A 12,395-nucleotide genomic window follows, 5' to 3' on the forward strand; every position below is an offset into this window, starting at 1 on the left:
GTCCCCATGCAGGAGGGTACTGTCTGGCTTCGGACAAAGCCTCGGTGGGACCTGCTCGGAGATGGGGCAGGGGGGCTCAGGGAAGGTCCAGGACCCAACCCAGGGCCCTTGCCCTGATCATTTGCAAGTACAGGAAATGTGATAATTTTTTGATCAACTCTCACATTTCTCTGTGTCAGACTCATGATGTGGTTTTAATTCGTTTTCATTCATTGCTTTGGAAGCCAGTTCTTCAGAGCTGAGGCATTCAGCCCACTCAGAGAAGTCAGATGCTTTCTGTTGGGTGCTCTTCGACTGCCTGACGGCATCTTTATTGCCTTTGTTGTTGTGTTTTCACAAATCTATCCTGGATATTTACATGCTGTGACATTTACTACATGGCTGGCACAAGTCAGCACTGGGTGGGCCAGGTGATGTGGAGCTGGTGGAGCTGGGTATGACTGAGTGTGTGGGGAGCTTCAAACAGTCACGAACTCCCAGCAGCTGCCACTGTTGTGGCACTGTCAGCCAGCACTGTCTACTGTCACCGGTGCCATGTGTGCAGTACTGAATCGGCTGCAATAAATGGATGGGGCCATTCCTGCTTGGCTCTGTTATTCCTGGAGGGACCATGCTATGGAATTGCAGGGCTCTGCTTTGTCTCTCTGGTGTGTCTAACCAGAGCACTATAAACCCCAGACTCAGTCAGAGGCCCATGGAAATGGCTGAAAAGAATTTTAGTCAGACAGGACTGGCATGGGGTCAAGGTCCTGCCAGGTAGCCTGGCACTTCAACCCTCAGCGAGGGGTTACCTACTGCTCTACTCTCTTCTCCTGAGATGAGCAGAAGAGTTTTCCTTTGGTGGCTGCGGTTTAAAGCAGAATCAGCCACGGGGAAGTTTGGAGCTAGGTACCAACAAAGATGGTACCTGAACAAAGGTGTCCAGCTTCAGATAAGATGCGGGAAATACGTTGCCTGCAGAAAGTTGCAGTTTATTTCTCCATCATCAATTCTTGCTCTGTTTTGGGATTATTTTTTTTTTAAATTGTTGCTGTATTTCAGCATGTTTTAAAGTCACTTCCCATACCGCAGATACCCTTCGATTCCCTTTGCGGTGGGAGAGAGCGTGAAATAGATGAAACGCACGGCACAGACACCGCGCTTCCCGCGGAGCAGGACGCATCCGAGGCAGGTACATCCCCCGGGCACAGGTACAGCCCCTACCCGCTTCCGGCCCTGAGGACGCCCCAGCGCCTTGTCCCAGGACGAAATCCCGGGACGGGATGCCGGGACGAGCCCCCGCCGCTCCCCGCCCCGCCCCGCTCCGGGACGCGCCCCTGGGCCGGCCGGCTGCGGCCCCGCCCTTGGCCCCGCCCCTTCCCCGCTGGGGCCAATGAACGGCGGTGCCCCGCGGCGGGGGCGGGCCTTTCCCGGCGTGCTACTTCCGGTTCCTCGGCGAGGCCGCCATGGCGCTGCCGCAGTGCTCTTCTGGGGTGCTGCTGCTTGTCCTGGCGCTCGCTGTGCTCGGCCCTGCCGCCGCCGCCGCTCAGGAGCCGCGTTGGGCCCCGGCACTGGAGGCGGCGGAGGGGCTTGCGGAGGAGCTGTGGGGCGCGGGGCTGCCCGGCGACCTGCCCGAGCTGGAGCCCGAGTGCCGCAGCCTGCTGGCCGCCTTCGCGGAGGGCTGCGCGGCGCTGACGGACTGCCTGGGCCGGCGCGCCCGCCCGGTGCGGCTGTGCCAGGGCTGCCACGGGCTCTACCGCCGCCTGCTCACACTGTACGGCAGCATCGCCCGCGCCGTCGGGGTGCGTCCGGGGTGAGGGAGGTGCGGGGCTATCGGGGCGGGCTGAGGGCCTAGGCCCTTCTCTTGAGGCTTCCAGCCGTGGGAGTTCAGTGCCGGAGCACGTCGGGTGGAGGTGGGATCATCGGGAAGGCAAGCTAGAAGCCTCACCGGGGTGCGCAGGGCAGTTTGGCAGAGGCTGGGAATGTGTGAGAATCGCTGCTGCCAGTGACGGCCACCTCCTGCTCCGTGGGGTGGCGTGGTCCGTGTAGCCAGCTCCTGGCATGGCCAGGGGCAAGTAGCTCCACCTGCAGAAAAAAGCTGTGCAAGTGGAAAAACTTGAGCTGTTCTTGCTGCTGTAGCAGTGGCTGAAGCAGTGCTCTGGCTTACATGTCGTATAGCACTAATGGGGAACACTGCCAGAGCTTAGTTGCCTGACACTTCTTGGAAAATGGATGGTCTGTGAAACTGTGGTGAGTGATGCACATCATCTGTAAGGAGCCGTGTCATGGTTTTCTTGGCTCCAAAGGTGATGGGAGTGTGTGGCAGCAAACTAGAAGTCTTGAGCACTGGCTGGAGTCAATGCACCCTCCTGGTGGGAGAACCTTGGCTGAAGCTGGATTTTCAGACTTTAATCATACTTTGATTTGGTTTTGGTTTTCGGTGTTTTTTTTTTTTTTCTTTCATTTCTTAGTGTTGGATGTGGTTCATGGCTTGTTTTGTGTGTTCTCACCCAGTTTATCCATTTGTAAAAGTTAGTTCCTGGGACGATGCGAGGATGACATTAGTGGATCAGACCAAAGGACCTTTGATCTGTGATGAAGTGGGTGCCCTGGTAAGAGAGCACATTTATAGCAGTGCGTACCCTGGACTGTGCTTCCAGTCTTGGGATTTCTGAATCCCGAACTTTAGAATTGCCATTGATGAGAAAAATCTGTTGCTTTTTAAACGCAGGGAAACTTCAGGTGCTTCAGTGTCCAGCTGCAAAGCCTCTCACAGCTTATTACCTGTTGTTGGAAAAGTGTTGCTTTTGGGTGATGTTGGGTTGTTTGCCTGGTTCTCCTCTCCACTCCAGTGCTTGTATTGGAAAAGTGCATGGATGTTCACTTGGTAATTGCCCTTTCCAGGGCAAATATATAGCCACTGGTCTCATGTTTTAGTTTGCAAACATGTAGTCTATTTTATCTGTTTCTCTTATGGAAGCTGTTTGTACCAGTGACTAGTAGTGTGAAAGGGAAAAATTTAGTATGCAATTCTCTTGGGTACTTTTAGCGTTATATTTTGGCTAGGAATAGGCTGCCAAACATATTCCAGTACTTAGAATATGTATGAACACATTGTAGCTGCTGTGCTTGAATACTGGCAGCTTGGGAGGACTGGTCCACTCTGTGGTCTGGAAGACAAATCTGTATGAGAGAACATTTGGCTTTCCTTCTGTGTGTGGATTAACTAACCAAGTAAATAAAGGAGGTGACCTCTTGCAACCTCAGTCCACAATTACAAGCGGTCAGGTATCTGATGTTTTTATCTTAACAATAGTTAGAGTGCAGTGTGACAAGGGCAGCCAACTTAAGTGTTGGACATCTCTGAAATGTAAAATCCTCCTCCCTAGGCTAATTAAAGAATCAATTAGGCAAACATACGTAAGGAATTATTTAGGTTTACTTGATTCAGTTTTGGTAAAGTGTTTTTTCCTACTCATGAGCCCAGGTGGTGAGGAAATTTCACAGTTAGAGCCTTTGTGAAGCAACCAGAGTTTCCCAGATAAGCAACATTCTTGTCTTCTCTAATTCAGTAGAAATGAAAGTCAGTGAATGTGGGAGTTACCAGATGTGGCAATATTTGACTTCTGCAGTTGAGCCTCCAAAGGAAAGGTCTTGTTTAACCCAGCCCCCACCCCATTTTAACAAAGAGAGGCAGAAAGTGGATCTCTTGTAAAGCTCCATAAGGAACAAATTTCTCATTAAAGAGATTATTTTTTTCTATGTTCCACATCGCTTATCAAAGAGGCTTTTGGCAGCTTTGGCAATTTTGAGAAGTGCTTAAGTCAATTTAGCAGCCAGAAACCAGGAGCTAGAGCATGGCAGTCAGCTGACTGGAGGTCATGGTTCCGTATCTGAATTCTGACTGGGAGACTTCCTGTTCTGTAACTGCTTTTATAATTTATCTCCACTGTTTTTATGAGCTTGGTCCAGAGAATAAGTTGCTATATGAGTTGTGCCAGAGACTGCTGTGAGGTGTTGGGTGGCTCAGTGAGAGAGATGAGCTTGGTGCCTGTGTGTGGGGAGGATGAGAGCTCAGCCTGGCCACAGGCCTGGGGGAGTGAGCGCAGGCACTGCTTTGCAGAGGACTGTTCCTGGTATTGCTGCACTGGGGGGAAGTTTGCTGTTGGTAGAGTACATTGGTACAGTGGTTTTGGAGGCTGTTTCTATTGTTTGGGTTTGGTTTGTTTGAGACCACTTCATTGCTTCAGCTCCTTCAACTGTTCCTTCTGTCTAATGAGAACAACCCTGTCCTTTTCTCTGGCTGCACATGCCTTGAGCTGGCTCCTGTGGTAGCAGCCCAGGAGTGGATGAACATGAGCCACCTGGAAGAGAAGGCCCTGTCTTGTGCTTGTTTTTTCTTTTTATGTTGTCGTGTATTTTTGACTGACTTGTGTGCATTTCCTAGTAGGTCTGCAGAGACCACTTGCAATAAGCTGTGTTGTTCACAGTATGAGTTGGAGGATCAAAAGATTTTTGTTCCATCAGTTCTGCTCTGCTTTTCTGGAAATATTGATGCGATGTGTTGTGTGATTGTTTAGCTGTGCTTGTGCAAACTATGTTTCAAAATTTTCCCTTTGTATTTTTAACACTTGTTTGCTTCTTTTGTTGTTTCCTTTTGTTTCTAGAATTCTTCTGAGAGCCACAATTGCGCCAAAAGCATCTTGACCTCAGACAGGCTGCAGATAGTTGTGACCCTTTCGGAGTTCTTTAATGAAACCTGGGAGGCAGCCAACTGTGCAAGTATGTGACTCATTCTGTAGCTTTTGTGCTGCTGTTATGGCTTAGCCCCAGAATTTGCACAGGTCAAAATTGTACTTATTTGTTTGAATATCAGTAGATAACATGCAAATCCTAAACTATAGCCACTCCAAGAGGGTTTTCTTCTATAAGGGCGAAAATTTGAGGGCAGTAATCTGTTGGAAAACTTAGTTGTTATATAAATATTTCTTTTAGATTAATCTTTCAAAAAGTAGTCTTGCTAGTTTTCCTTGTGATTTACTTTGCTGGAGAATTTTTTTAGCTTCATTGTGGTTTTCTGTCTGTCTTTCCATTTCTAAAAAAACTTGCATAAGAGTCTTTTCCTTGTTTGTTAGGAAAGTTATTAACTCTGGGATGCTTACATATTGAACAGTATCTGCCTCCACAGCCATGATTTGATTTCCTTTTATGGGTGGAGAGTGTCCAAGTGCATACTTGTGTCTCACGTCCCAGTGCTGGTGCTGCTGTGCCGTGCTAACAGCTAAACTATGGCTGTTTGCTATTCCCCTGGTGTGCTTTGTGGGACCCTGCACTAACAGGTGCACTAGGAAAGAGTGGGAATACCACTATGGAGCTGAGTGTTAAAGATGCCGGATTTGCTGCAGAATCCCTTGAGAGCCCAGAAGAGTTTTGTTTTCGCTTGTCAGGGCTGGAAAGACAGAACAGGAGCAGCTCTGTGGACTGTGCTGTCCTGCCATGTTTAGCCTGTGGACTGTGTGCTGCCTGCCCAGTGCCCAGCTGAATGCTTACCCTCACTGCTGCTGATGCTTGCTTCTTTCAGAAGAATTTTCTAGGATGTTGGCTTCCTCTCATGATGCTGTTGCTGAACACCTAAATTCCCAAATACTCTTGTTTTCAAGGGTCTGGCTGGTTAGAGCACCTAAAGAAGAGTAGGGTGGATGGAAGCAGTAACATGGTAGGGTTGAGCCTACGACTGGGAGGAAAGCCCCAGAGCTCCCCTCAAAGCTGGCGAAAAGCTCAGCTCTTTTCTTAAAGAATAATAATCTACACTCTGATTTCTACTATTGTGTTTGTGGTCCAGCTGTTTCCTGGGTGCTCACTGTTTCATCTCCACTGCTGGTGTACAAAATGGCTGCTACTGTTGCTGGGCAAAGCCAGATTTGCCGGCTGGAAAATAAAAGTAATGTCTTGTTTTATCTCAAAGTCCAAAGATAATTCAGTCCCCCTCTTCAGAAAGCTCTTGATGATAGTCTTCATCTTTCACTTAATCAAGGCCAATTAATTCTGAAAAGTGTTCTCGATGAAGAGTTAGGTCAGCAGGTCTGAGACATCAATGGCAGGCAGATAAGGAATCGCAGTGTTGACTAGACCTGTCCTTTATAGTCGAGAGCTCTTTTTACAGGAGTGGAGTGTCTGGGGCTTGCCAGCTGTGGAAATGTTAGGAATTAGAATATCCTGATGTTTTTCTTTCTCTTTGACAGATTGTTTAAAGAATAACAGTGAGGGATTATCAAATTCTACTGAAGAATTCCTGGATTTATTCAATAAATCTCTGACGTGTTTTGAACATAACCTTCAGGTATTTATGCTGTGTATTTAAGAGAAGCTCTAAATCCTCTAATTGCTACCAAAATCTTATTGATGTTGAATAAGCTGCAGATACAAACCAGACAAATAAACTGCTGCTGAGTTTGTGAACTGTAGGCAGATAAAACAATGTTCCGTAAAATGCAGTTTACAGATTGAGAGCCTAAAATTAATTCTAACTGATACTTACCTTGACTTCATTTTGTATGTAATTGCAATGCTACTTTGCATCAGAATTTCTGAATTCACCGTAGTAGATAATTATACAGTAAGAAATATCATGTGTGCATGCTGTAAGTCTCTTTTTCTTTCTCTTTGTAGAATTGTTGTGTTTTGGCGTAGAAATTCAGTCTTTAAATATCCTTTTGTTAATGTGGACTAGTTCAGAAAGGCCAGATACCTTAAATTGTTGTAAAATTTCTTTTGACTCTTAAAATTACGAGTAGTTAAAATTTGGCCATATTGCAAATATAGCCAAATATATCTTCCTTAGTGAAATAAATGTGGTAATCATCCTAAGAGAAAATGCCCTATATAGCCTGAGAAACTGTGCATATTCCATTTCAATCAGAAACTGTCCAAGTTACGGGATCATTCAGTAGTAGAAATGGGAAATGATGGGTACGGGACAATCTCTGAGGGAACTGCTTTTTTGTTATTAATGCTTTCTAGGAAATGTGCCTTTATAGACCTTGTTCATTTTACAGGCCTTCTTCAGCCTACTGATCACTTCAAGTGTCTAAACTAGAACTTAACCCCGTGGTCAATGGGTTGCTGATACAGCCGTGACTGTGTTGAAATATCTTCAGAGATTGTAGTTTTGTTTTTGAGTGCATTGTGTTGCGTTCAGGAGGTGCTGAAGGCCACAAATGAAAAGGGTTGCTCAGTATGGCACCATCTGTCCCTGTCGATATAGCAGTAGCAACCTAACAAATCAAACCAATTTTTTTGTAATGCCTTAAACCAGCATTCATGCAGATTTTTATAACCCTAGGGACAAACCGTTTATCTGTCACCAAATAACTACACAGAAGTGTGTAAAAACTGCAATGAAACCTACACAAAGTTGAATGACCTGTATAACAACTTGCAGAGGATGAACAGGCAAAGTGATGAGTCTGGGCACTCCGCACACTTATGTATCGACGTGGAAGATGCAGTAAGTGTTTATTAAGACTCAGCACGGAGGCCTTGTCATGGGGATCTTTATTAATCTCAGCCATTTGTGCTTGTCTTGCTAGGGATTGGCTTTTCCCTTTGGGTGTGGGGCAGTATGGGCAGCAGTGCCTTTGGCAGGCTGATGTCCCATGGCGGGAATTTAGCTTGGTGGGGCTGGCTTGCTGGGTCTTGTCCTCAGCTGGAGCTGCAGGAGCGTGACTGAAGCTCCTGATCTCCCGAGTGCATTCCAGTTTGAGTAGCTGCACTTTTCGTTTCTTGTTACTGTGAAAGGGATGGATTTAAAAAAAAAAAATCTCCTAATCTTCTGGCTTTTAATATGAAGCTTTACTGCTATTGTTCTAGCTGGTGTATTAATTGATTCCTTATTGTAGCAGCTGTTTCTAGAGGTCCTCAGCACTGATGACATATGTTTGGAAAAAGCTTCTGTATATTGTGGGAGTTTAAGTGGCTGGGCTAAAGGAGTGCTTGTCAAAAGTGTGGGATTAGTCCTGTCCCCACAGGCTGTCAGTGAGCTCTTTGCCACATGCCTGTTTCCCAGTGTCTGCATGTATCTGAGTATAGTTGTGTTTTTGAAGCTTGTAAAAGTTTTGATATGAAATTTTGGCCTCGTCTAAGTTGTCTGTTTCTACATTTCCAGGGATTTGCTTGGTTTTGGGGGGAGTTCTGTTAAAGTGCTGTTTTCTGAGGTGATATTTGAACACTTGAATGTCTTGAGGCCTGAGTGTTTGCCATGCCATGCTGCACAGAAAAAAATGCATGTGCTTGCTTTCATGGTTTGCTTATGTTTTCCTTTTAGATGAACATCACTCGGAAGCTTTGGAGCAGGACTTTCAACTGTTCTCTTCCCTGCAGTGATACAGTCCCAGTGATTGCAGTTTCATCCTTTATTCTCTTCCTACCTATTGTTTTTTATCTTAGCAGCTTCCTTCACTCAAAGCAGAAGAAACGGATTCTCATTTTGCGTAAGTGGTGGTGTTGGCATTTCACTGTAAGAGCTGGGTGGTGCCAGGGATTTGCTTGGCTCGTGTGGGAGAGGAGCCCAGCCAGATCTGCCTGCAGCTGTGCTGACGGCGCTAATAGCAACTATTAGTCTGCTGCTGTCCCCTGAAGAAGGGTAGGAAAGAGCTTCAGCCGTATCTTTTCATTAAAGTTTCTGGACGTGAACAGAAAGCTGTTTGCAAGTCTGTGTCGGATAAATAGAGGGAGTGGAGAGACTAGTTTTAGGGAATTCTTAGTGTTTAATTTTCATATAATTTTTCCTTTTCTAGCCAAGCGCATCCAGTCAAATGCCAGTCTTGTGAACATCCAAGAAAAATACAGCTGAGCTGCAAAACAAAACCTGAGAACTGCTGCTGGTATACAGTGGGTACAATTGTGTTGGAATGAGGCCGGCACAAAAGAGGAGTTAATTATGGTTTAGTGTAATGATACAGAGCAACACAAGTTAAACAAAATGCTGTCTGACTTCTAAGCGAGGGTATTAACAAACATGACAAGGCAGGGCTGTGTGACACTGTATGGACTCTGGTTTTGAAAAATCTGTGGTGTTTTTTTTCAGTCTCGGACTGAAGCGGGTGTTTTTCTGTTTCTAAGCTTTTGTACTTCACATCAATAGAATAGCTACACTTTCCTTGCATGGTATTTTCCTGTATTCATCATATTTGTTTCACAAAAACATGAGATTTTGAATCTTTTTGAGGTGATTTTGATAGACAGACAAAAATTGAAATAATATTTGGTGTTCCTGCTTAAAACATTATTTTTAATTTCACATAATATTCAGACTTAGGATGGACGGGAAACCTTTAAAAAAGAAAAAGTTCCCATCTTTCCTATACCACTGTAAAGTCATGCTGCTGAGATCTGTTAAAAAAAAAAAAACAAACAGAAAGGCATGACAAATGAAGAGAAAGTGGTAATATGTAGTGTCCAAAACAGCAACAAAAGCAGCACAACTGCCAGTGCTGGACTTGAATAGTAATCATTGATGGCTACAGTATTCAGTTATCTCTGGAACAGGTGGCATATTTAGTCTTTTGCACACTTTAACCACTAAAATAATTGCTTTTCAAATGCTATATTTTCAGAGGTTTATTTTACATGTCTGCTTGGGTTACGTTTCACTGTCTTTATCGTGCCATTTCCTTTCCTTTTTAATTATTAAATGTTCAGGGGTTTTTAAATGTTTTTGTAGAGGAGAAGTGAGGTAAAGTCAATTCACTGGAGATGCTGAATTTCCTGTTCTAGAACTTGCTGTGGCTTGATACAGAGGTGTTTACAGGAACTTTGTAGGAGAGAAGTCGCCTTTGGGTTCTCTTAACTTAAAAACTGTTCTGAAGGACAGCGAATATACTGTGTTGGAAATTGGTGACTTTCAAGAAATAGTGTAAAAATATTATTCCTGTGAAATAGATGGATGTAAACAAATTTGAGCTTGCAGAATTCCAAAGCTGATGGAGAAATTCGTGCAATAACTGCAGGAATGGGTAGTACTGCTGTCACTCTGTGGGCACAATTCAGTGGCTGCAGCAATACTGCCAGTTCGGTTTGTTTATTGTATTTCTGATTTAGGAGAGTGGTGGGATTGAAATGATTTATAGCAGTACCTGGGCTTAATGAATGCCAGAGTCTTTGCTCCAATTTTTAAATGTGTTTTCTAACCTTGAGATTAAAAAATAATGGCCATTACTAAATGGCTAAAAAAATTTAAATTTCTCTTGCAATCTGTGTCTCATGTCTGTCAAAACCCTGCATGAAATTGTCTTATGTATTTGATTTGCTTTGTTACATTTTTCCTTTATTTTAAGGCTCAAATAAATATATAACAGTGTAACAAAACAGTCCTAAATCTCTTCAAATAATTGGTTTTCTTGTTTTTATTTTTTTTTTCTGTTAGGACATACTGTTTATTTTGAAGTCAAGTTGACAGTATGTTTAATAGTAAGTAAAATACTGTGTTAGCAATTGGTCCCACCCACAATTGCCTTTTTGTGTTTTATCAGTAAGAAGTATCTATCTCCTGCTGCTTAACATGTGAATTACGAGATCAACAGTCACTTTGTTTTAGGTAGCTTACAACAATAACATAAAACTGTTTCTCTTGCTTATTGCATAAAGTTACCTTCATGTGGCTGGGAGAGGCGTGCTGCCTTTAAATTAAAAAAAGATTTTTCTTTTTTATATCTATTATTCTTAAACTTCAACTTTCTGGGACTTAATTCAGCTGCCTGCTCTAATAGCATTACATTGATTTGGGACATCATATGATTGAGAGCTGTTCAAAGGAATCTTTCATTCGTGCAGATAAAGCCAGTTTGAATGTGCAGCATTTCAGAATGACAGCTTTTATACTGTAAGCAGTGGCTTTTTGAGCACATTCATGTTAAGTAGGTCTGAAAGTCATTACTTTTGGATATGGTGCTTAAGCACTTTAAAAAAAAAAATCAGCTTTTCTTATTTTCCTCGCTCCCAAGCCAAACGGAAATACGCATGTGACTTTTGTTTTTGATTTTAAAGCAGCAGCAAAGTTTACACTTGGGATTTTTAATAATACATCTATTTTCTCCTTTTCTCTTTTTTTTTTTCCCCTGCCCCAAACTTTGTACTACTAACTTTCTTTACACAGTGTTATATTTTTGGTAGGATATTTCATATATAAATGGATTGAATTCTCTTTGTACTCTATTTGCTAGAGAAATGTGGAAGCACAGAGACTGTGTTGAAAGAGAAATAGAATTCTTTTTGCTGCTACTCTTTCATCTTGGTTTATTTTTTGCCTTTTTAGTATTATATATATTAAGTAGCATAAACTTTGAAATACTGATTGTTTGTATCTCTTTTGTGCAAATAAAGATTTCTTACTGTGGGATAGCACTTTGATTCATATTTGTACTTACTAGGAAACCTCTAAACATGGAAAGTCAGCTGTAATAAAGATTGTTGATAAACAATGAACAGTGTGGTTACTTACTTGCTTCATCTATAGTAGTTTTATACTCATGCTGTTCTGGGTTTGCGTTCAGAAGCACCTGCTTATTATTCCCCATTATTCCATTTTCAGGAAAACAGCATCAGAAAGATGTTTTCAAAGCAGTGCTGTACTGAATTACAGAACAAGTGAATGGCAACTGCTGAGAAAGGGTGGAGTTTAGCTGGGTCAGAGCCTCCTGAAGTCTGTGGAAAGGCTCCTGTTAGTTGCAATGGAGTTTCTTGGGTGGGTGTGCCTGAGTAAGGCTGGTGGGGATAACTTACTGTCTTTGTGGGGAGACTTCTGGTTGCCTGCACTGGCCACTTCCAGTGTCAGCAGGCATGGAGCTGGTGTTGGATTGTTGTTGGGCTGCAAGATTTTTTTAAAAACGGCAGTGCAGTGCGTCACCATGGAGAGAGCCCGGTGTCTCGCCTGAGGGCAGGAGCCTTGTGCACTAGTGGTGGGATGTGGATTTCTCAAAGGCAAATTTAAATCTCAGTGTATCCCTTGCAAGGGACTTCTAGGAAGGCTGGGGAAATTGTAATGCCGGTCCATGAGGTATGGCTTCAGCTGGAAAACTAGGGACTGTTCTGGTTGCCTGTATGCTTGGGGGAGAAGCTTGAAAGGGAATCAGCACAGGGGAAAGGCAAGTGGGAAGAGCAGAGGATTTACCTAATGAGTGGAGCAGAGGCTCTGAGAGTAATTGAGGGTGGAAATGGGGGTCTGTAAACACACATGGAACTAAGTGCTTCAGATGGAGACGCTGCTAAAGTGCACAGGTGGTTGAAATATTCTGAGAAAAGAGGGTATGAATGGGACCCTGATTGCAGCTGAGGTGGAAGGGGGATGCTCTGGCTTCTTGGTGGAGGTGGGCCTGGGTGAGGAAACAGTGCAGCTGAGCCCCGGGTCCCCCACTGGTCTG

The 12,395-nt window shown here is 44.0% G+C and overlaps 1 protein-coding gene across 1 annotated transcript; it reads left to right on the forward strand.

The window, feature by feature from the left end:
* Nucleotides 1-1,420: 1,420 nt before the first annotated feature.
* OSTM1 (osteoclastogenesis associated transmembrane protein 1) lies at nucleotides 1,421-11,460 on the forward strand. The gene is made up of 6 exons (XM_064649829.1): nucleotides 1,421-1,781; nucleotides 4,647-4,761; nucleotides 6,222-6,319; nucleotides 7,322-7,486; nucleotides 8,303-8,468; nucleotides 8,775-11,460. Exons 1-6 carry the CDS (start codon nucleotides 1,446-1,448, stop codon nucleotides 8,828-8,830), a joined length of 936 nt encoding a protein of 311 aa, XP_064505899.1. The 5' UTR covers nucleotides 1,421-1,445; the 3' UTR covers nucleotides 8,831-11,460.
* Nucleotides 11,461-12,395: the final 935 nt, after the last annotated feature.

The sequence above is a fragment of the Pseudopipra pipra genome, chromosome 3, assembly GCF_036250125.1.
Source record: "Pseudopipra pipra isolate bDixPip1 chromosome 3, bDixPip1.hap1, whole genome shotgun sequence".
In the NCBI taxonomy this organism is placed as follows: Eukaryota; Metazoa; Chordata; class Aves; order Passeriformes; family Pipridae; genus Pseudopipra; species Pseudopipra pipra.